Raw genomic sequence first — 24,020 nt, forward strand, 5'->3', positions numbered from 1 at the left:
TCTCCATCTAGTTGTAACCACAGAAATGTTTTCTACATATGGAAAACAAGCATTAGTCTCCCCCCAAGACTAACGTAAAGATCTTCCACTTTACCTATAAGTTCTCCTCAATCTTATTTTTGACAATGAAAACTGCAGGCAATTAAAGAAAAATAAGAAAAGAAAGGACACAATTTCCTACATGTAATTAATTATATGGCACACAATTTTTGACCAGTACATATGAGATTAGAGGACTTTAGGAAGTGAGTCCTGGGTTTTTATTCTACAACATTATCTTGTGATCTTCATACACTTTAAATTCACAAGGTAACACATAGGCCAAATAGTTTTAAAATATTTTAAAATCTATGTGCCATGATATGATTGATTTCCCAAGTTTAGTTTTTTTATATAAGTATATCCGGGATATGTCAAAAAAAGCTGACATATTCAAAGTATAAATACATTTTGTATAAATACAAATTTGTATTTATATATACAATTTGTATAAATATACAAATACATTTTGTATAAATACAAAAATATAAAATATTCAGTTACTTTCAAAGACATAGATGAAAAAGGCAGCCTGATAGTATAAAAAAATCATAATTCTATTTTTGTTCCCTGGAAAACTATTTGAGAGAAAATATTTTTCTTTAGAAATAAATGTGCTCAATAGTTCATTAAATGTCTTTAGTGCACATTATCTTTGTATACCTTCATCATGAAAAAAAAAAAAAGCAGTAGCAAAGTAACATAAATACCTTAGATTCCTTAAAGCCTATTTTTTGGAGAGTGCCAATCTACATTATTTTCAGATTTGCTATTAAGTTAACAATAAGCTCGTCTCACTGTATGACATGTAGCAAGACACTTTTGTAGAATATCTATGACTGCCCTAATATAAAATAAGGCTAATGTCCCATGTATTCATGCAAAATTTGATTTATTCTGATTCTAGCAAGCATTTTTTCTAAGTGAAAAGTAAGATGTTAGGATATAAATTTTTACTTCTTGACACTATATTTTTAATTATTGAAATACATGATTGTGAGTGAAATCTGGAGAATTATTTCAAATGTGTTGCTATGTTCTATGTCCTTAAAAGAATCCTGCTACTTATAAAGCAAATAGGTCGTTCTTTAGGAAATATCCCTTGGAAAAAATTCCTCTTTAGTGGAAAAGTTGTTTGAAGACTATGTCAATATTTTAAATTTTGCTTATATTTCTTCTCTCCATATTCATAAATAATATGAATTGTCTGATTTCCATAGCATGAAAGGAGATTGGCTAATACTGAAACACAAAAGTACCATAGTAGAAGTTAGCACTTTCCTAAAATGTCCACCATGGATGGTTAAGGGGTGTAGAAAGCTACCATATTTTAAACTTGGATAACACAAGAGACAATCAACACAGGCTCCCTTTCAAGGGTAAGATAAATCTTACTAGGTAAGAACTAAGACAACATCTGAGAAAATTGAAAGTAGCACTGCCCGAGTGTCACCCCGAGATACCTCATCTCCTAACAGGTGCTTTAAGAGGATGAGATATAAAACTTGACAACTTTCACCTAAATTCTTAGTGAAGTTTGATTCTAAGATAAGAACTTATAAATAATTTTGAATGCTAGCAACTGAGACGTGGGAAATATGCATTTGCAAGGTATAAAATATTTTAGTGCCTACTGAGGTTTTTTAACTAGGACTCTATATTTAGAAATTATATATAGTTGTTTTTATACCTGCCCTTATTTTTTTTAAGTTTTTTTTTTTAAATGTTTTATTTATTTCTGAGAGAGAGAGATAGCGTGAACAGGGGAGGGTCAGAGAGAGAGGGAGACACAGAATCCAGGCTCTGAGCTAGCTGTCAGCACAGAGCCCAACGCGGGGCTCAAATCCATGAACCGTGAGATCATGACCTGAGCCGAAGTCAGACGCTTAACCGAATGAGCCACCCTGGCGCCCCTGTACCTGCCCTTATTTATCTTTTTGTACTTTATGCATTTTAAAACTTTAGTCTAAAAAGAGTGGCCATAGGTTTTACAAGATTGCCAAAGGACAAGCCATATAAAAGGTTAGGAATTCTGCAGCTATAAATTTAAATCTTTCTTAGATAATGCGGTTGTCTTTTAAAAAATGATATAGTATCTTAAAAAAGTGATTTAATATCTATCATAGCTTCACTTTTTAAGTAAATTGTTTATAGCATATGTATAAAATAGTTCAGATTTTTGCATGTATTATTTACCTGGATAAATACAGATTACTGCTTTGTGTTATTTAGTGGCCCTTATTCCAAACTGCAAGTGTTTGCAGAGGTTACCGTTTAATAGCCCTTCTACAAAGAGAGCTAATTCATATTGACAGATATTACTATAACAATTGCCAATATTGCAACAGCCCTGCTTTAAAAGCATATAATAGTCCATGCAGATTTGAGCCGAGGATTTCTAAGGGAAAAATTATTTTATAATCATCTAGAGTGAAGTCCAGTTTGAATCATTTCCCCCCTCAATATAGTTGCTCTTAAAAGATTTTTTTAAATTTCCGAGTATCTGGCACAGCTTTCCACATAGTTCATCATTTTGGTGCTATCTACTTTTCCTATTCTCAATCACTGTACAAGGGAGTCATTCAGTGTAACAGGAAAGAATAGGGCAGTGGGCATTCGTTTATATAACCACTTACATTCAACCATCATAATGCTACAATTCCAGATTAACAAAAGCTCAATATAGAGTATCTCTGTGGGTGTGATAAAATAATACTAAGAATACTCAAAAAAACTAAGCCAAAACAAAAAAACAACTGGCACAATGTAAAATTTCAAAGTGATATTCAGAGGTCAGTAGAAACTGTCCTAGACCATAACTCAAAACTTACAGTCTATGAGAAATTAGACAGGCTTCTTTCATATTTAGATTGTAAACATGCCATAAATAAATGAAAATGGTTCTCTTAAAGAATGAACTTGTAAAAAGTGAAGCTATTTAAAAACTATTCCTTGTATTTTCACAAAGAAATTATTTCCCTAAAGCTGAAATCTTAAATGAAAAAAAAATTTTAACGTATCTCTGGAAGACAAGGATAATCTCTGGTTTGGCGCAAGAAATGTCCCCTCTGTGTCTGTATTGTGTAATACAGTAAGTGGATTAACAGCGGAAGCATTATGCTTTTGATAAAATCTATTGAGTGTCTAGAGATTTTCTGAGCAGTAGCTGCCTAATGAAGAAATAAATACATGATAAAATTTTAAACTTAACCATTTTAGGGTAATTAATAAAACATATATACATATCTATATAATAAATAATGTTAAGTAATTATGATTCAACTCTATAATTTCCATGTTCATCATAAATTAAAATGCACAAGTTTAAGTTTTAAACCTCTAGCTTATATTATTTCAGTATTGCTTCCAAAGTAAAGAGAGTTGCAAAACACAGGGGCGCCTGGGTGGCTCAGTCGGTTAAGCGTCTGACTTCGGCTCAGGTCATGATCTCATGGTTCGTGGGTTTGAGCCCCGCGTCGGGCTCTGTGTTGACAGCTAGCTCAGAGCCTGGAGCCTATTTCGGATTCTGTGTCTCCCTTTCTCTCGACCTTCCCCTGCTCACGCTCTCTCTCTCTCTCAGAAATTAAAACTAAATAAATAAATAAATAAATAATAAAGACACAAAATACCATGGAAGTCATAGTAAACAAACAAATTAATAAATAAATAAATATTGTGTACAATTAGGAACATTTTATTATTTCGGTGGAAGATATGTCAATTTATCCTAGGCACGACAGCATCTCTTTACAGAACATTTCTGTTCACTTAGATGTAAATTCTGTGTATTAGTTAAAAGTGAGTTTATTCAACAGTAACAGCAATATCTAGTGTCAGCCAAGCTAACAATTGAAGATGTGAAAATAGTAGTAATACATGTAGTGATGTGAAAAGCAAGACACTTTTAATGTAGAAAATCATATTACTATTACCCCATAAGTCTACTTTATCACCAAAAAGAGAAGTGCTCAAAGAAATCTACAGAAGTATGTTCTTAGAAATAGCCATTGTAGGAGACAGCAAGAAAAAAATATTAAATGTCTCAATTTCCTAAAGAAAATTAGGGACAAATCCAATACTGAAAAATAAAGATATACTGCATTATTAAACATGCACACACAGAAACATAGAAGATGTCAATGTCTCGAGGATATTTTGAGTATTTTATTAAATATTTATAACTTTCATTGTTATTTAATTTTTACTTAAAAAATAACAGACACAAAACCACAATTAAGCAGGATTATTTACTCGGCCACAATTAACATGCAGCAAATTAATACATCTTTAAAATACATATCTTTTAAATCCTGAGATAATACAATTGCTATCTATAATCGATAACATTCTTAGTTTACTCAATAATTTTCATTTTTTTCAGTGGATGTTAAAGTTGAAAAACATTTTGTCAGTTGTAAGAAATTAATGTTCTTCTGCCAAGGGATGGGCCCCCCTATGCTTTCCCTTCCCAGGTCCTCAAATAGTCTGTGAAATAACAAACATTTAAACATGTATTTGGAAAGGACCAAATTATGCATTGTTACTGTAATATACGCAAAAATGCGAAGAGGCTTGGTCCTCACACTAGAATGCTATGTTCAATGGTTTCACTAGTCATCTTTAAACAATTCACCAACCTTCCTTTGTTTAGTTAGGTTTATATGGAGACTGAAATGGGTATAGTGCAAATATCTCATACATACTGCACCAGCTGCCCTTACCTGCCACTTCGTCTAGTACCAATCACACAGTAAGAGGTAGTAGTCCAAGGAGGATTGATTAATCCCCAACACACACACACACACACACACACACACACACAGAGTCTAACAGAACAACATGTATGCATATATTCAGGCATAAATACTAATTGCTTCAGTCATTACTGATGACATGATGTCTAAGAGTCAATAAACAAATGACTAGAAACACCCAAAAGCAAGAAAAAATAGGGCCCACTGTCAAGAGACAAAGCAATCAACAGAGACAAACTCAGAGATGACACAGGTTTTGGAACTATTAGGGAATTTTAAACAAGTATAATTGATAGTTAAGAGATTAGAAGATTAGACAAGATGGACAATACGCATGAAAAGATGGAGAAGTTTCAGCAGATAGATGGAGACCATACAAGAGTCAGATGGGAGATATGTGGTAGAGAAGGGACACAGTGTGCTGTAGGGTCCCCGGCCGGGGTGGACAGTAGGTGTGATGGAGGAGGCTCTGGAGCAGCACCTGGGGGACACGGTGACGAATCTGTCCATTGTCTGAGTCCTCAGCACACATTCACTACGACTTAATCTGGGCTTCTGTGAGATCCTGTCAGATTAGCATGCTGGGGCGGTGCCTGGGCTAGCTCAGCAAGCAGCTGGGCTGACCTCTGACCCCACTGTGCTGTGCAGGGTCACACTCCTGTGCTGTGTCTCCTGTGCTGTGTCTAGAATCCGATAATGGGACTATGATGGTCCAGAAACAGGACGGTATCACAGTGGCAGTACACAAGGCCTCCTGATGCCTCTGTCTGCTCTCCAGCAGCCTCCATACAGGAACGTAATTCTCCCTATGTCTTAAGTGTCTTCTAGAGCTATTGAAGTTCCAGAAGTTAGGTCATTCATTTAAAGTGCACTTTTCTATTACTTTTAGAGTAAGCTTTTTTACACTGGATGGACTGACTTAGAAAAATATTAGTAGGGAAGGATCACATCTTAAAGTAGCAGGTCCAGGTCATTTTGTATACAGAATTTTGTTATATTCAATAAGTCAGATTCAATAAAAGAGTCAAGTGACATACAAAAGGAAAATATGGCAAAATATTAGTTAGAAAATTATCCTGGACTCAGTTTATAGAGATCCTAAATGCCTACTTAAGAAGCTTAGGCAGGGTTTAATTTTCTAGGAGAATGACCTAAAGTTTCTGAACAAAGGCCATTTTTAAATAAAGTAATGAATTAGGAAGATGGGTTCAGCAGTAGTGTATGAAATGAAGTAGAGTAGGAAAGGCTAACTTGTAGTAATAGGGGTGAAAATAGAGAAGGTATGGATGACAAACACTATAAATCACAATGTACAAAATATGAAATACACAGTATATTGAATATATGCAATATACAGTATTAAACAAACAGAATGTTAGGGTTAGGAGGAATCTCAGAGGTCATATAATCCAATATCTGTCTTAGAAATAAGCAAACTAAGGCTCACAGAAACATGGACACACAATTAGATGTTTTCTGAGATGGAAGTAGAATTGAGCTTTCTTAATGTGAAAGCCTGTTAATTTCACTGAACTATAAATTGTTCAATAGCAGGGACTTTTTTCCCCCCTCAAACATGGTTGACATCACCATATGAATTAGATATAGAAATAAACCAAAGGAAAACCCTGAAATTACCAGCCTCCAAAATGAAATGATAATCTATTAATAGAAACAAAAGAATTCTAGTGAGGAAGGATAGTAACTTATCCTTCAGTTTTGAACTTAAATTCATGAGAGGTAGAAGAATATTCTGTACAGATGTCAATCAGGCAGAGAAATCTGGCCTTCAAAGGAGAGAGCTGTACTAGAGATACACTTTGAGAAGTCACTGGATAGGTATTAATATCTCGGTACTGATTGATTAATTGACTCATTATTTCAATATTATTTATAGTGTTCATATTATAGGCCAGGAACTAAACCAGCTATTAGAAGTTTTGGTCAAAGCCACAGAGATGATAGGATACAGGTCAACATACAGTCAAAAAGCTGAGGACATGAGATATAGGAAAGAAGAGAAGAAGACGGAGAACAGTCAAATGGTAGAATGAGAATCAGGATAGTAATGAATTAGAAAAACATTAAAAAGGCAGTGATTGATAATGACTCATGCAAAGCACAACAGATAAATATACATAAAAGCCTTGGCCAATAATAATCACAGGGAAAAAATTTTAAAATAAAGGGCTGAAGGCAAGGGTCAAACCCTAGAGGGTTGAAGCTTAGGAGCTGATGAAGGAGTGTTTGAAACATGTAAAAATACATACTCAAAACCATGAGTTAGGAGATAGAGAACAAAATCATTCTCAAAGAAGCTTGGAGGTTTGGCAGAATAGAAAGAAGGTATTATTTAGATTCCATCAGTAATTCAAGAAGAAATCAAATCAAGAAAGTAAGAGATACTGAAATGCAAGAGAAAGGAGAAATAATTAATGAAGAAAAATTCCAAAGACATTAAGAGAGGTTACAGTCAGAAACACAAATAGAAGATTAGTTGTGAAGGAAAAGAAAATACTCTTAACAGGGAAGAAGATTAGTAATAACACAAAGAAATTAAGACAGAAAGGAAGTATAAGTTACTTGGATTTGATCACATTTACTAAGGGCTCTCAGTACTACTTACCAGACAAGTTATCTATAAGAAAACAGTCTACCGGGTACCTGGGTGGTTCAGCCAGGTAAGTGTCTGATTCTTGATTTTGGCTCAGGTCATGATCACAGTTTATGGGATCAAGCCCCACGTTGGCAGAGCCTGCTAGGATTCTCTCTCTCCCTCTCTCTTCTTTCCCCTCCCTTCCTCATGTACATGTGCGCATTCTCTCTCTCTCTTTCTCTCAAAACAATTAAATGCATTTAATAAACAAAAAAAGTCTACATTCCATACAGAAATCTCATCATCTGTGACTCCACTAACTTTATCAGAATCCTTTCTCTAATATGATTTTAGTCATGGCCCCAAATACCTTGAGATAAGACCATTCACTGCCTCTCTTCAAACTCCATGGTATGCCTCAGCACTACTCTAGACAGAGGTTAGACACTTTCCAGAAACTTAATCAGGTCTGTCACCAAAACAAGTCTCAACTTTGCCCCAGAACAACTTGTGATAACCTTAGTAAAAGGCAAGCTCAATTGCTCCTGATATCTCTCCAAATGCTTCACCTCCTGTACTTTCTTCTGTACTATTTTAACCTCTCATTCTCTTAGCTGTATTCTCAAAAATCCTTACCCATTGTTAACAAACTTCCTTGTATCATCAAGGGATGGTATTGTTCTGCAGAATGGTTCCTGCATATCCCTAACTTAAATAATATTCAGCTCAACCTTACAAACTCTGCTTCCAGTATAACTCACATCAGGAGAAGGTACTTATTCCTTAATACTTCATAGTCCATGGATCTAGGAGAAGATGACTTCCTGGAGGCACTCTGGCCATTACTCTCATACCATAATGTAAATATCCTTATTTCCATGAAATGTGTAACTTAGCTCAAACCTCCATTAAAAATTCAGTTGTTAGTATCTATTCAACTTCCAATCGTTATCCCTCCTCTTAGTCATTGATAATTTGGGGAATTGGTTGTCAGTTACCTTCTTTATCCTTCCTACCATTCCTATGGTAACGCTAGGAAATTTTAGTGCACATGCAGAAAACTGTTCAATAATCTTGAACCAAGAGATCTTCAAAACCTCGATCATCCTCATGTTTTTTCCTGCATTACCCCCTACGCCCAAATTACTGTGGATCTTAGGATCCAATGAAACTATTTAAACTCAGAAACACTAAATTCCAATATGTATCTTGAATTCTGATAACAACAATGAATTCTGTCAGGTGTCTCATAGTCTCGTTTCAATTTTACTTGAGGTTCACTTGATACTTTTCGTTCCTTGGCGCTACCAATTCCTGACAGTATATATCATTCCCTTTGCCTTCCTTCCTTACCCATCCTAAATTCCTATGATTGATCATCTGATCCATTCCATATCAACACTCAGTGTTGACCCATGTCAACACTCAGATTCCTTTCTAACCCAAACCCTTCAAACATTTATCAGAACCCCCAAACTTTGTTCAATGACATTATCTGATTTCTCTATATCAAGGCAATTGTGGATAGCATCGGAAAAGTCTGGCACACTGCAAATTCATGGCTTCCAACTTCTGCTGTGCTGGTATCATCTTTTTACTTTTCCTTAGTCAGTTCCCAGCACTTTTTAACCAATGACCATTTTAAACCTCCCCATTTCCAATCAACATCGTATTCAACCCTCCACCCTCAATAATTTGTCTCAAAAACAACCACCATCATCTCGTTTTACAGCAACAGGAAAATTGAAGCCATCAAACGTAATTATCTTCAACTTCACAACTCTTTTCTAAAAACTTACTTGTTTCAACTCTCTCATCAATTTTCTTCCTGTCTCAAAAGCAAACAAGAGTTTCTTTCTGTGCACAAACTCCACCTGTGTATTTAATCCAATCTCCTACCCCAAGACCTTTCTAACAGTCATTCTTTCCTTTTCCTGTACTTTCAACCTATCTTTTCCTAAAGGATCCTTTTCTCCAGCCTACAAACTCACGATGTATTTTGTATTCTAAAGAAAGAAATCTACTTTGATATCACATACCCCTACTCAGGATTTTTCCTCCACATTCTTAATGCATCTAATTTCTTAGCTCCCAGTCATGTTTCAGGTCATTGCAAGCTGCTTTTTTCCCCTCACCGCCCTTCTAGAACCATCCTAGGTGAAGTCACTAATGACTCCTCACTTGACAAATCTCATGGGAGTTTTTGGTTATTATTTTTACTGTTGACACTATTTCTTCCTGCTTCAAACTCTATTCTTTTTGCTCTATTCTTCTCACTCTTCCCTCTCTGTATCTCTTCCTTTATCTACCACTTAATTGTTCATGTTTCCCAGAGTGGAGAAAGAGCCCTTAGCCTTAATTTCATGGGTTGTTTCTTAGGGTGATTTCACTTTTATTTTTGTATCTACTTCCCAATTTTTACTGAATTTACTCTTTAATTGCTCTTAAAATTTTTTAAGTCTGAAAATTATTTATTTTACTCCTTGCTAGAGGTTTCCCCTTAACTCTCCCAATAATTCCAAAACTGAACTTGTCTCTCACCTAAACTAATTCCTCTCAAAACATTCCTCCCACTACTCACCTTTGTCATGGTACTACATGCATCCAGTTACTCAAACTATTAGACTCTTTGCTTCCCCTCATCATCCAAATTCTATTTACCATGTAGTATTGATTTCAATTGATTAAATCCTTGGTCTTCTTTCTATCTCTACATCTATTACCTTACTTAGTTCAGGCCCTCAAAGAGTTTTCTGCTGCCCAAAGATATTTCTGCAAAAATCCTTATGCATATTTTTATTTCCCACACCCTCTTCTCTAAAACCAACCATCCATATAGTCTCTAGAGTAATTACTCTAGAATGAATAAATATATTATAGCCATCTCCTAACTAAAACTCTTTGAAGTACCTCCATCACTTACAGTATTAGATCTAAATTCCTTCACAGAACATACAAATTATCTGTAAATGGGACCATCTCTATCATTCCAGATTTATTTCTTGTTATTCCCTGTCTTGTGGGTAATCCTCCAACAGCACTAAAAAATGGTATATTTTAGTAACTTTAGTGACTTTACTTATACATTTCTTCAAAATTCCATCTACATCCTACCTTACCTCTATATAAATCTAAATAATTCCAATTCCTCTTTCAAGTTATAGCCTAGTTGTCTCCTCCATGACATCTTTACCTAATGTTTACCACCACTAAGCTGCCAAATATCAGTGATTCTTCAGTATGTTGTGTATAGCCTTAAGGAGAGATAAATACTAGAGGGGAAGAAGTAAGGCATGGGAGTAAATTTTTAAATATAAAAGGTATATTTACTAAAATAAAGGCTATATCTTAATAGAGAAACATTAATAAAAGGTAACATGATGTCCATTCTAAATATATTTGTTTAAAGGTTGACTGTGTTTAAAAATACACAGTGATTCAGAGATCTATTTGTACTGGTTAGTACAACTGGGTCAGAAGAAAAAGTGTTTTGATTCCTAACATTAGTTAAAATTTGTCTCTTGATATAATGTAAAAGAAGTTTAGCAAATATTATTTGCTATTATTCATCTGTTCCAAAGAGATTGGGCTCATAATTTTTCATTTTACAATGTTGGGGTAAAGAGACTGGTAGTTCTAATTCTTCATAGACTGGTGACGCCATGTGGAGTCATTCATTCCAATCAGATAATTGCAGATTTCATATAGCTAAACTACAGTCCACTTGGAGTTATTAACATAATATTTATCCCAGAAGTGCAATTCCCAGACTATGATAGTAAATATCACCTTGAAATCTGGGCTGGGAAACTGGACACTTAGAGAGTTGGTGCTACTTTTCTTCTTTCCCTCCCCCTCTTCCTTTCTTCCTTCTTTCCCTCCTTCCTTCCTTTTTTTTTAAATTTTTTTTATGTTTACAACTCCCCATAAAGAGATCACATTTCCTTTAAGTGTTCAGTTATTTTGACTCAAGAAGGTGAGTTAGGGAGAATTTGGAAAATTTAGTTCAAAACCATTCTGCAAAAGAAAGAGATTGATCCAGATTTGAATTCTAATAGGTAAAAGAAACATAATGTAGCAAGGGAATTGAGGATATTTCTAGAAATGGATTCAACTTCTGGATATGTAAGTAAGTAAAGTGGAGACTAATAGGAAAAGGAAAAAGGGGTCAAGAGAGTGGAGTTCACCATTGAGATAAAAGAACTAGTAAGGTAAATGTAGTTCAGTAAAAAAAAATATATAAGAATGATATGTAGTTCTGGTCCAAAGTATGTGAGCAAAGTATGGAATTAAGATTTTAAAGGTAGAACAATTTCACAAGATGATAAAATTCAGAATATGGCTATGGAAGTGATTGACTAAAGTAGAATTGGGGATAATTCACTACCTCCAATTTGAGACAGCCAAGAAAGCGAGTGGGCACTGAATAAATCATTCAGGTAAATGCTAACATTGTTCTGGTGGATGGCAGGAATTATGAAAAGGAAGTGCTAAAATCTCCCAAGAATAAAATGGATTAATCAAGAAGTCACCATATGATCTATATACAAAGATACAGAGATTAAGTTTAAGACAAGAAGCCTAGAACATTATGATAATAAACACAGGAGAATGGATACATGTATATCTTCAATAATCCCAGAATCTCATAGTGGATTGAGGTGAGGATCAGAAAGAGTAAGTAACTCAAAAAGTTAATGGAGAGAAAACAAATTATCAAAGTCACTTTTAAAAAAGCAAAGGAAGGTGATGTTAAACTGAAAATTCAGTATAGTGTTCACTACTTCACTGAAAGAGGCATGTGGACTCAACAGGCAAAGATCTTACAGGTAGATGCAATAAATAAAACTATATATTCTAGTTCTCAGTTTGGGTAGCAGATTCATGGATGTTCATTAATGTGTACACATTCTTTTTTACGTATCAAACTGATAATGATGAAACATAGCATTTTTAAAAGCAACTAAAGAATTTCATTCTTAACAAAATCTACCCAATTTGTCTAGGAGTAGGTATGCATTAGCTGCACACATTGGAATCATTTAAATGATGGCACATCTTACAGTAAGATATTTGATCACTTGTTTTCTAAAACACATTTTCTTAACTGTGCTCTATTTTAATATAAACATTAATAATATTGTGTTTCCTGACCACAAACAAAATCATGGCACAAAAGGCAATTCAGAAATGTATCCTGCATAAAAACAGGCCAGCTAGGCTAGGGTTCAGAATTTGGGTAAGTATATGAAATTGATGACCAACCCAGAGCTGATGAAGAACTGATTCTATGTGTGTCAGTTTATTGAAAGAATAAATAATATAAAGCAATCTACTTATTAATAACTAAGATAAAAATAATATAAAAAACTAATGTACAAGATTTTAACTCACATTTAAAGGAAGATACCAGAGTAATCAGAGTAATATAATCAATAATGTCTCATTCATGTCACCCACTTTAAGAAAGATCTTGGTCAATTATAAGGACAGTTATGTAACTACTTCTTCACAGTTTTGTAAGCAAGTGTGTAATCACTGCAACCTCAAAATAGTCAAAATGTAATATACAGCAAAAGTAACAATAAAAGACACGACAAAAAAGAATTGTTTAGTATTGAAGCAAAATAACAGAAAAGAGACTGAGGAAATGCAAAAGACAATAAAATACAGCAATAATCACCATCATATGATAAACTAGAAGGCAGTAAATGTCAACTACATTTACTGAAAGACATCACAAAACTTGAATCATTAGATATTTATGGTTGATGTTATCTCTAACGTTTCCTTCCACATTTATCTACATGAATTCAGTCCTTAGGAATTTACTCATTAGTTTCAATTATTTTTTCTAAACTTTTAAATTAATAACCCTTAATAGATTAAATCAATAGTACATGAGTGGTCACACATAACCCAAACCACTTTGAAACAATAGAGTGAGAACAGCATATAATTGTTTATCTATACTTGCTGAACCCACCACATTAACACTGCCATTCTCTGCTCTGCCTGCAGGCTCTAAAATGATGTTGCAGATCCAGCTCAAATCCCTGAAGCCACACAGAGCCTTGAGAAACTGGAACTGAAAGCTTTTGGAGACTTTCTTTCCCTTCTCTTTCTAGATTATCTTTCTTTCTGTTTAATGCCAAGTAACTGATACTTCCCTTCAATATAAGGAGAATGGTGGTAAAGTAGAAATGAACAAGGATTTTCCCACACACTCCATATTCTCCATGGATTCAGGACTCTCTATCACAGCCACCTTAGACAAGGTAACCATAAATTGATCAGTTCAACCTAAGTACTTACAGGACTGATTCCTCAACCGTGGTGGAGGAAGTGGGGAATCGGATTGTTAAGATATGTAAAAATCAACCAGCGCTGTCTAAATATATAATGAACTCTGCTGAGGAAGGTAGTCAGTTAAACGCAATTCATTTTAACAATACTATTCTTCTATCCGTCTAGATAATCAAATTAACTGTAATTCCTGGTGAACTAAATTTTTAGAATGATCCAAGAGAGGATACTAGCTCATTAAAGGGAAGCTATATTTTTGACATCTTATTGAATTAAAGTATTTACATGTTTTACTTTCTATTATTTTATAGTAAGATAATATTTCTATATTTTATTAATAATAATATAGGTATATATAAAAACAGAAACAGAAGTGAATGCTATCATATCAACAGACAGGCACATGCAATTCTATGAACAGACTCAATTGTAAGAAAAATATACCTGCCATCCCTGTGATGGTGTTCAATGGTCTGACTGTATCTGGAGCGAGGTAGAGTAAGAAACTGACTGCAAGCATGGCAGAAACAAGAATAAAAATGAGACTCAGGAAAGAAATGAAAAGGTATAGTTTAATTTTAAAAAGTGAGATTCAAAAAAGATAAGCAGATAGTAAAGCAAAGCAAATGAAAATTGTTAATAGAAAGCTTGCTCCTTCCTCCCAATGTCCATTGTGATATGGCACTGCTAAAGGTTAAAATAGGTGAAGTATTCAAAAATAAACATAACAGAAATATAACAAATCAAGATTTAAACAAATCAGCTTTCAAGAGAAAATCTTCTCAATTATCACTCAAACAACTTTAGTGCCATCTATAAAATGTTATACAACAGTTGCTTTCCCTTTTTCTAGGAGGAAAGAGAAGAGAAAACTAATAAAATAACAATAAAGTATAAGAAGAAGGAAATAAAATAATAACAATAAAACATTCACTGTGTTTATTATATATTTATAACATACTGTTAGCTATGCTACGTTTCACATCCCATGACCATTTTACCCCTCTGTAGTTGAGTCTCTTCTTTCCATAGCACTAACTTAAACTTTTTTGTCTTCTTAAAACCTTTCATGCCAAAACTCTTAATTTTGGCAGATGACCATTATATTTCAGTTAAAAAAAAAAAGAAAAAGGAAATAACCTTGAACTGTCTCAACTTTCCTATTTCAATCTCTAAATATAGAATACATATATTTATATCTTCACTTGCTATTTTTTTTTGCACAAAAGGAAGAAACTTCTCTACTTATAATCCTAACTTCCTACATAACATTCATTCATGATTGTTTCATACCTTCCTTTCCTGCACTGCACTTAATCTAAAAAATAAACCCTTCATTGACCTCCCTTTCCTCTCAAGATATTGCATATCTCTGACTTTCCTTCACAACATTCGACATTTTAGCCACATCTATACTTCTTGCCACTACTTTATCACCCATTTGTGCTTTAAGCTTCCTGTACTGTGACTTCAACCTCTACTGCTCCCTTGAAGCTATCCTGTGGATATTACCTGTGAAATCCTAAAAAAACCTTTCAACTTCTTGATCTCCATCATAATACATTTATTTATGGTGTTTCACAAAGATTTTCAACCTCTGTTCTTAACATTCTCTCTTCTCTTGGTTTTTGAAACATGATTCTCTCTGGCTTTTAAAAATAGTATTTATAGGGGCACCTGGGTGGCTCAGTCGATTAAGCATCCAACTTCAGCTCAGGTCATGATATCGCAGTTTGTAGGTTTGAGCCCTGCATCGGGCTCTGTGCCGATCTTAGAGCCTGGAGCCTGCTTTGGATTCTGTCTCCTTCTCTCTGCCTCTCCCCCATTCACACTCTGTCTGTCTCTCTCTCAAAAATAAAATAAACATGAAAAAAAATTTTAATATTATTGATGTAACACTTAGCTATGTAACAAGTACTCCATTAATGTTTTGTGAACTTTATCTCATTTATTTCTTATAACAGCTCTTTGAGGTAGGGTGTAGCATTGCCACAGCCCCAAAAATGGAGGCTGTATCTATCTGGCCATAGTAGCTGGACTGGGATTCAAACTTGGGACTTCAGTTAAGCCAAAATTCAGGGTCTTAACATACCTGTGCCCTGGTCTCCCACCTAACTACTTCTTTACCCATTTCATTTACTGGATTTTCTTTCTCTTTATTCCTTAGAGGCCATGGTTTCCCAAGATGTGTTCTTCAAACTTCTATATATTCCAACACATTCTTTCTGGATAATATTATTTGCTTTTATAGTTGTAAATTCTCACTTTTTTTAGCTTTCATTTTTCTTTGGGTTTCGCAGCACATTCCCAGCTGCTTCCTGGGCTCTCCACATGGCTGCTTGAGTGTCATGTAGACACGTCAGAAAAACACATGTTAATTTTGAGGTTTGAACAAGACATTTGCCTATTTGGACGTCTGGTGCTGCATTTGTGAAATGAGGGGGCTGGAGCAGTAGTTTTTAAACTTTCTTTTTGAACAAAAGATCACTAGTGTTTTTTTCTGGAACAAATTTTTATGTAAAACCGGTAAATCAGAATCCAATAAAATCAGAATGGCTTTAGTTAAAGAGGGTGTGAGAGGATTAGCCCCTATCCACATGGCTTCATCCTTACCTACAACAGCAATCCTTTAGGGACCTCTTTAGAATCTAGGACTCCATGATCTTGAAAAGACCCTCTAGCTTCAAATATAGTTAACTCTCCCTTGAAACTTAGTATAATACCTCAGCTATTCCTCTTCCTGTAATCCCAGTGTTAACTAAGGATTTAAATATTTACTTAATACACCAACTTTTAAAAAATCTCATAATTTAACTCCTCCATTTTCCTTATTTCCACATTTAATTGATTTATAAATCTTGCTAGTTCTAATGCCTAAATAACTTAGATTTATCTCTTTTTCTTTTCTTCTGCCACTACTGTAAATCAGGCTTACCAAGTCTACTGAGATAACCTACTGTTTCCCTTCCTTCAAACCCAACCCTTTCCTGATGCAATCCATACTTCACTCTGTCTACTTAAGGTATATTTGCAAATTATGCTTCTGATCATGTAGGAACTTTGCTCAAAATCCTTCAATGGTTTAACATATCAAATGTTAAGTATATATTCCTTTAAATGACATACTAATTAAGTTCTAAACTACCTTCAGTCTTCATATCCTATCATTTCCTATCTCCCATACTACAATATTTTATCTAGATACACCAGACCACTGAAGGTTCTCTAAATATACCCCATACTTTCGTACTTTCCTGACTTCAAGGCTTTCTTAGTGCTCATTGCTCTGCAAAGAATGCCATCATTCCCATCCTGTCTCTACTTCATGGCCTTTGAAAATTCTACTTGGTCTTTAAAGTCAAACTTTCCTTTGGAGGTTTTTTCCAATACTCAAGCAAGTAATTCTCTAATCTGTTCTAATAATATTATACTTAAGCCTTACAGTCTTCTATGTTTTATAATTAGTTGGTATATTATATAATATAATTAGTTGGTATATATGAGTTGGTATAATTAGTTGGATCTTCTGTTTATCTAGGCCAGGATAATGTCTATTTTAAACCTTTGTACACTCAATAAGTACATTTTGGACTGAACTAAAAAGTAAAAACAGAATTACGCTATTTCCATGGTGAGCCTCCAAAGACAGCAATGGTTCACATAACCATAGAAACATTCTAGAAATGTAAACAGAACATCACAAACTTTTGTGGTATAAGAGAATAAGTAAAACAGTATTCAGAAAAGAACTTCCTGTATCTACAAAGAATAGAACTAATACCCAACAGTGTGATGTTGGGACTTACTGCATTAAGAACAAATAGATTTTTCTCTGAAAATAACTTCAGCAATGAAAATAGGTAAACTTTAAAGCTTATTAAAATTTTCAAATTCATAGAGCATATATATTGTCATCCAATTTCTTATATTTTCCATGAGAAGCCTTACGATTAATTTTGTCTCTATAAACCAAAAGGAAACGTTAAGTGAGGACCACCTTTGTTAAACATGTTTATTTCCCTTTTTGTGACAGTTAATTTAATTGACCCGAGAGTGTTCATATTAAATATTATTTCTGGGTGTGTCTGTGAGGATATTAGCATTTGAATCAGTTGACTCTAGACCGTCTTTCTCAATCTGAGTGAGCATCATATAATCTAGTGAAAGTCACAGTACAATTCCTCCCTTTTTCCTGTCTCACATTAGAGCTGGACAGCTCTTATCTGGCCCTCACACTGGGATCTATACCACTGATTTCCCTGGTACTTGGGCCTTCACACTTGGACTCATTATACCATCATTTCATGGGTCTCCAGCTTACACAGAGCAGAATGGAAGGGCTTTTCAGCCTCCATAACTGTGTGAGCCAATTCCTTATTATCTATTCTACTGGTTCTGTTTCTCTGGAGAACTCTGAATGCACACTTTTCTATAGCCATGTTATTCCTCTTAACCTAATCTGGTCATGATGCCCCCGCCCTGAGATTCTGTTGAAACCTATAAAAATGCATGGATGACTATTTCATAAAATGAACCACACTGTTTTGGTAGGAAAATCTTCCTGAGAACCAAAAATTTATCTAAGACCCTTTGCCACATCCACTTGGTATAATTAAATAATATTTCATTTACTTTTCTCAATTAAGCGATGCTTACTTTTCTTCCAAAATTAATGGAATCATTAAACCTAAGCAAACACTACTGTCTTGAATATACATAATGAGTTAAATAATGAGTTTAAAAATTATGTTAAAAATTGCAATTCATCCAGTCTTTCTGAAATTTTTAAAAAAATTGAGTGGAGCAGTAATTTAGAGTAAAAGAAAAAATAGAAACCTAAAAAAAAATTACTGAATTTTAAAAACTGAAAAAAAGGACTACAGATTCAAAAATCATAATGGAAATTCTCACTATTCAAAGAATTGAACTGGACTACTGATTCAATTTCTAGACACACTCCATCCTAAGAAAAAATCTTTAAAGACAGAACAAAATTGTATTTATAATGAATTATCCTTCCATTATTATAGATTAGCCTGAATGTCCCCTTTTAAAAGCCACCAAACAATCAGGACTACAAAAGCAGGAAATAAAATGTCTCATCCAGAAATAATCTATAGTTTTTTAAAGCAAAGTTACTAACAATCTCAACTTAATTCAAAGCTTTCTGTTCTGTCTTTAATATTGTTAATGTTTTGCTACTTTGTTGTTCATAAAATATATTCAGCATCATTTAGCTTTGTTGAATATTTTTCCTGAAGTGCAATAAATAAAATGTATTATTTTTGTAAAGACAGTTTTTCTTCATTTACTTTCTCTATACTTTCAAACTTTCAGAGATGTGTTTCCCTCATAGTTGACAACTAAAAGAACCAAGAAGACAAGAAGGACTTATGGGTCAGTTGGACACTTTCTGGTAGCTGGTTAGCTGAGAAAGAGTAGAGAAATGGCATAGGTGTGTGAGGTATCTTAGAGATCCAATAACATAGCATTTTTCTTTTTAGAATATAAATGCACAACAGAAAAAAATTTATGAAGTAATGTATCTTAGGCCAGTGTTAATAGTATTTTTTCTTATTATTCTACAGGTGTACTGCATAAAATTAAAGGTACCCAATATATTTTGGCTTCCAGGACAGGCATAAAAATAAGTACTGCAGGGTATCTCTGACATGTTACAGAAATATTATCTAGTACACTATAATTATTCCCATACTAACTTCTCTCATGTAAACAAATGAGCTCTTGAAATGATTTCTAATACAAAAGCCACGTAAGTCGCCCTGGGAAAATTATGTTCCTAGTAGTTGTTACCAGGATTTACCAGAGAAACAATGATCCAAAAAGTATGGGGGAATGGAGAGGAAGATGAACAATGCTATAATTCATCATTTTAGCTAATAGTGCTGCATCCAAGTTTCTGAGTTACTTGTAAAGAACCTATTTTCTTTTCAAAACAGAATAGGATTTTGACTAATGATAACAGAGATGTGCAGAGATATAAAGATCCAATCAAATTTTGATATATAATTCTTTTTAGCATTACCTATAAGAAAAGGATATGAATACTATATCTCCTTCTTATATCGCTTCAGTTTAGCCAGATACTCTAAGTTAATGCCGAATAGTAGTATTTTTCACCCAAGACAGCCGATGTAAAAGTCATTATCTTTATGAACAACTTTCCCATATGTCAAGTCTTCATTCAAACTGGGCTTTTCTGACATACATATGTGTATGTTCTGCCTCTGTATTTATGCTCTTGTTCTCACCTGAATAAACCTCTCTATTTTTCAAGGTCCAACTCACGTTTCTACACTTTAAAGCTTTTTTTTTAAAAAAAAATACCTATATTAACTGATTTCTCATATTTCTATTTAATAAGCACATTAAAATGTCACTTATCTGTAAGCCACAAGAGCATCTAAAATGTTAAACGTAAGGCACCTGTTTTGAGTACACACTATGCAACTGGACGTGCTGTGTTGTTTTATCTATCCAACAAGCCTATAAAGTTGGTACTATGTTTTAATTCTATAGATAAAGAAATCAAGTGTCAAACATGTTAATTTTCCCAAAGAAACACAGCTAGCAAGTAAAAAAAGCCTAAATTCAAACCCAGTGTCATTTGGTTCCAAATCCTACCAAAGGAAAGAGTATATTAAATAAAAGACTACTCTAGTCCAGTGCATCAATTATTACTGACAAGTAAAGTTAATGCACCCCTCAAAATGCCTAAATTTTACTATCTCAAAAGAAATTCTCTTTCAGGTTTTTAATTAACAGTATTATTGACTGACTCTATAAAACAGTATTCACAAAAATTCACTGTAAGAATTCTAGGACAGTCTTGCCTTCTAAACAGTGCATAAAAATTATGATGCCTTCACATGCATTCTATCATTGAAAATTGTTTAGAATATTTAGAATATAAAGGATAATTAAGAGTCTATTAAGAAATTAAGAACCCATTGTTTATAATTTGATAGGCTACCTAACATGGATAATACTATACTCTCTGATTTTTGATTCCTCATGTTAATAAGTAATGATAACACAGATAACTCAAAACTAATATATTAGAAATAGTTTCGTAGTCCTATATAAAAGAAATTCTATTTTACTAATTTAAAAAATTGAAATAGCTCACAATTAGGAGTAACTATAATCTGGTGATCTATAGCACTTTAAAGACATACTGAAACCTCAGGAGGATCAAATTCCTCCAAAACTTCTGAATTATTCGAACATTTTGCCAAACTAAAGATTCATAAAGTTGTAAAATAAGAAAAATAAAATGACATATCAGTTATAACTATATTAGCTCTATACCAAGGACTGAACAGCAATTTTTTTCTTTTTTTTGGTCATTAATGCTATGGCCATTTGGCCTAGAACATTGACAAATTATTATGCGTTTGACATGATAGTGACACTTTTGTTTGTGAGTATAATTCGAGAGGTTAATTTTATTCTGTTCTTCTCTGCAAGATTTGGACCATATTGTCTTCAGAGAAAGTATCAGGTCCATTTTTTATTAAAAGAATAACTTTACATAAACTTGAAGGATTTAAAGTCATTTCAGACATTTTTTCTTTTGTTATTTCCTTAACAAACTTTCAAACAGCAGAGAGTTTATGAAAGCTACATGAATAATTTCCAGAGATTATCAAACTCATTAGAATTTTATAAGGTAACAAAAGTACTCATTCACCCACCCTAATATGACTCCTTCCAACTCTGAATCATGCCAACAAAGGGATCTTTCTTTCACTAAGTATTGTACTTGATACGAAACAATTTCTTTAGGCACCATACCTATAATTACCCCTAAGGGCATAGATCATGATGAAAAAGTAAAACAAATGAAAAAGAAATAAAATATTACATTAACCTTCATTGGACAACCAATAAAGATATTAATTTAATAGCTTCCTACTTCTTAGATCTCAGACACAAAAGCCACTACTTGTGTGACACTATTGAAGACTATAGATAGATGTTCCTTATCTTTTCTTTTGGAAAAGTGTACTCAACGCAATAAAATTATAAGCCCAGATTGAATATAACACTTGATTTACATAAAAACAATTAAATTTATAAATACTGACAATGATAAATATTGTGAACTTCTCAAATCAGTTATTTAAATGTCCTTATTAAAATCGGTTTGGGGTGCACACCAAGAGACTTCTGAGTTCCCTTGTTATTTTATCATAATGTTCTCTGAAGAGTAAATTAAGCTTTCTTTCCTAATCCTCATCTCAAACCCATCTGATAGTGTGGGGAAAATATCATAGCATTTTCCATTTTTTACATAACCAAGAATTAGAGGGTTAATTGAATTGCTTAACTTAAAAGCAAACTAGCAGTAATTAACATATGCATTGAATGGAGTCACATTTAGTGGAGCAAATTCAGAGAAGTCCTCTAAATCTAGCAATCAATAATCATAATTCTTTAAGATGCCAAAAAGGTTTACTGAAAGCCATGAGGAAAAACCTCTTCGTGAATCAGTTTTTGTGTCGGTTTCCAAAACAAACCAGGCCTGAAAATATTTTTATGTGTAATGACTGGGTATGATAATGTAAAAACAATAAAACATTTCATTTTCATTATAGTATCCTTATAACCTCATGTGCACACTCACTAACTTAACTTGTTTGATTTAACAAAGGGCCAAAACTGTAAGAGCAAGAGGATTTTTTTTTAAACCAAAGAAAAGTTTGTTCTTGTTTTATTTTTTAACCCAGTGGTCATAAGAATGAATGTAGGCATTGTAAAGGAAATGGTTTTCAAAGATAAGATGACAAGTATCCAAATTCAGTATGAAAATATTTTATGGTAATACCTTCTTCCTGAAGGCAGAGATTGTAATAAGCTCAAATAGTATTTAATCCTATTTACCTGTCTCTTTCTGGAGAATAATGGTCATCCATGACACGATGTCTATCCATTCGGCTAATTGTATTATAATGTCCAGCAGCAGAGCGTGTTCCTCGAAGTCCCTGTTCCACATTCCGACTGAAATAGTAAAATCCATTAAATACCATATCAAACCATAAGCATGTGCTACATTAAGAAATGAGGTTTATTAATAAAGAAAGTAGAAAAAGACAGAAACCACTCTAATGGCAAGTCCAAGATTTTTGTTTTAACTAATTGAACCTCTGACTAATGGGATACATTTCAACTAGACATTGACAGGGAAGTTAGAAGATTGCTGCTATAATAGGGATAAACATAAAACTCAGCTAGTATCAACGGGGATAGAGATAAGAATTATCAAAATTATTAATGAGTAACTCCCAGGCTTCTAGTAGTAATTCTTATATGAAAAACAGGAGGAATAAATTTGTCAGAGGAAATGAGATCAGCATGTTGCTTGTAGGTAATATTGCTGTTAATGACTATTAATGATAGTGACTATTGTCTGTTTTTTAAAAAGCCTGTTTGGGCTTCTCTCTCTCTCTCTCTCTCTCTCTCTCTCTCTCTCTCTCCCCCTCCCTAACCCCCTACCCCACTCTCTCTCTCTCAAATACAAATAAATAAACTTTTAAAAATAAAATAAGGTATGGGGCTTAATTTATTAAAGTTAAAAAATCAAAATCTAGTTCTCTCTTAGACTTTAAATTTCAAAATTACAAATGTTATTCTACTGATAGATCCACCACATTTAAGCAATTACTTTTCAGATGACTTTTTAATAGTTTAAGTCCCATTTACAAACTTAGTTAAATCAAAATCTTCAAACATTAAACCATGTTTATAAAGTTAATTTATTTTCTTTTTAATTACTTAAGTTGTATCTAAATTAAGTAAACACTTTTTAAGTACTTATATTCCTATATATTATATAAATGAAATTTATAAATGTAACAATCTTAAGTTCTCTTAGACAGCCCAATACCATGTGTAAAATTCAAATTACAAGGAAAATTTCTAAATCTATAACTAACTCAAGTATTCACTTAAAATAGGTATTATAAGATATCATTCTAAGAGTTCAACTTTCCTCAAACTTTGCAAGTATATAAAATGTGAATTATGTACATATATCTTGCTAACAAATACATTATTTCCATGGCACTTACTCCTTGAAGCCTCTCTGTATTTAACAGGAATGATTAGAGTTTTCCATCAGGCACTGGAGCTGGAGGTTTTCTGAGTCATTCTTCCCTCTGACTGTACATTCTTTTTTATTGTTTGCACAATTGGTCCTAACCTTCAAACCCCATCAGATGTTTATTGTTTCCTATTCCTTAAATTATCAATACTAACATCATTCTTGAGTATAGTCAGTTGGCTCTAACTAGATCTGCTCT

The 24,020-nt window shown here is 33.5% G+C and overlaps 1 protein-coding gene and 1 pseudogene across 24 annotated transcripts in view; one reads left to right on the forward strand and one right to left on the reverse strand.

Annotated features, from left to right (window-relative positions):
* RIMS2 (regulating synaptic membrane exocytosis 2) overlaps positions 1 to 24,020 on the reverse strand; it is a 598,980-nt gene that overhangs the window by 196,794 nt on the left and 378,166 nt on the right. For 16 of the 24 annotated variants that reach the window (XM_077748257.1, XM_077748267.1, XM_077748247.1 and 13 more), the window contains one exon: positions 22,603 to 22,719. In XM_077748257.1, the coding sequence (XP_077604383.1) occupies positions 22,603 to 22,719 (117 nt within the window). Of the gene's footprint in view, positions 1 to 14,139; positions 14,206 to 22,602; positions 22,720 to 24,020 lie in introns of all 24 variants that reach the window. The other 8 variants (XM_077748258.1, XM_077748245.1, XM_077748250.1 and 5 more) reach the window with 1 other exon arrangement.
* Positions 5,251 to 5,551, forward strand: LOC144218394 (ragulator complex protein LAMTOR5 pseudogene; annotated as a pseudogene).

Source organism: Crocuta crocuta, unplaced genomic scaffold (assembly GCF_008692635.1).
Source record: "Crocuta crocuta isolate KB4526 unplaced genomic scaffold, BGI_CrCroc_1.0 scaffold39, whole genome shotgun sequence".
Classification (NCBI taxonomy): Eukaryota; Metazoa; Chordata; class Mammalia; order Carnivora; family Hyaenidae; genus Crocuta; species Crocuta crocuta.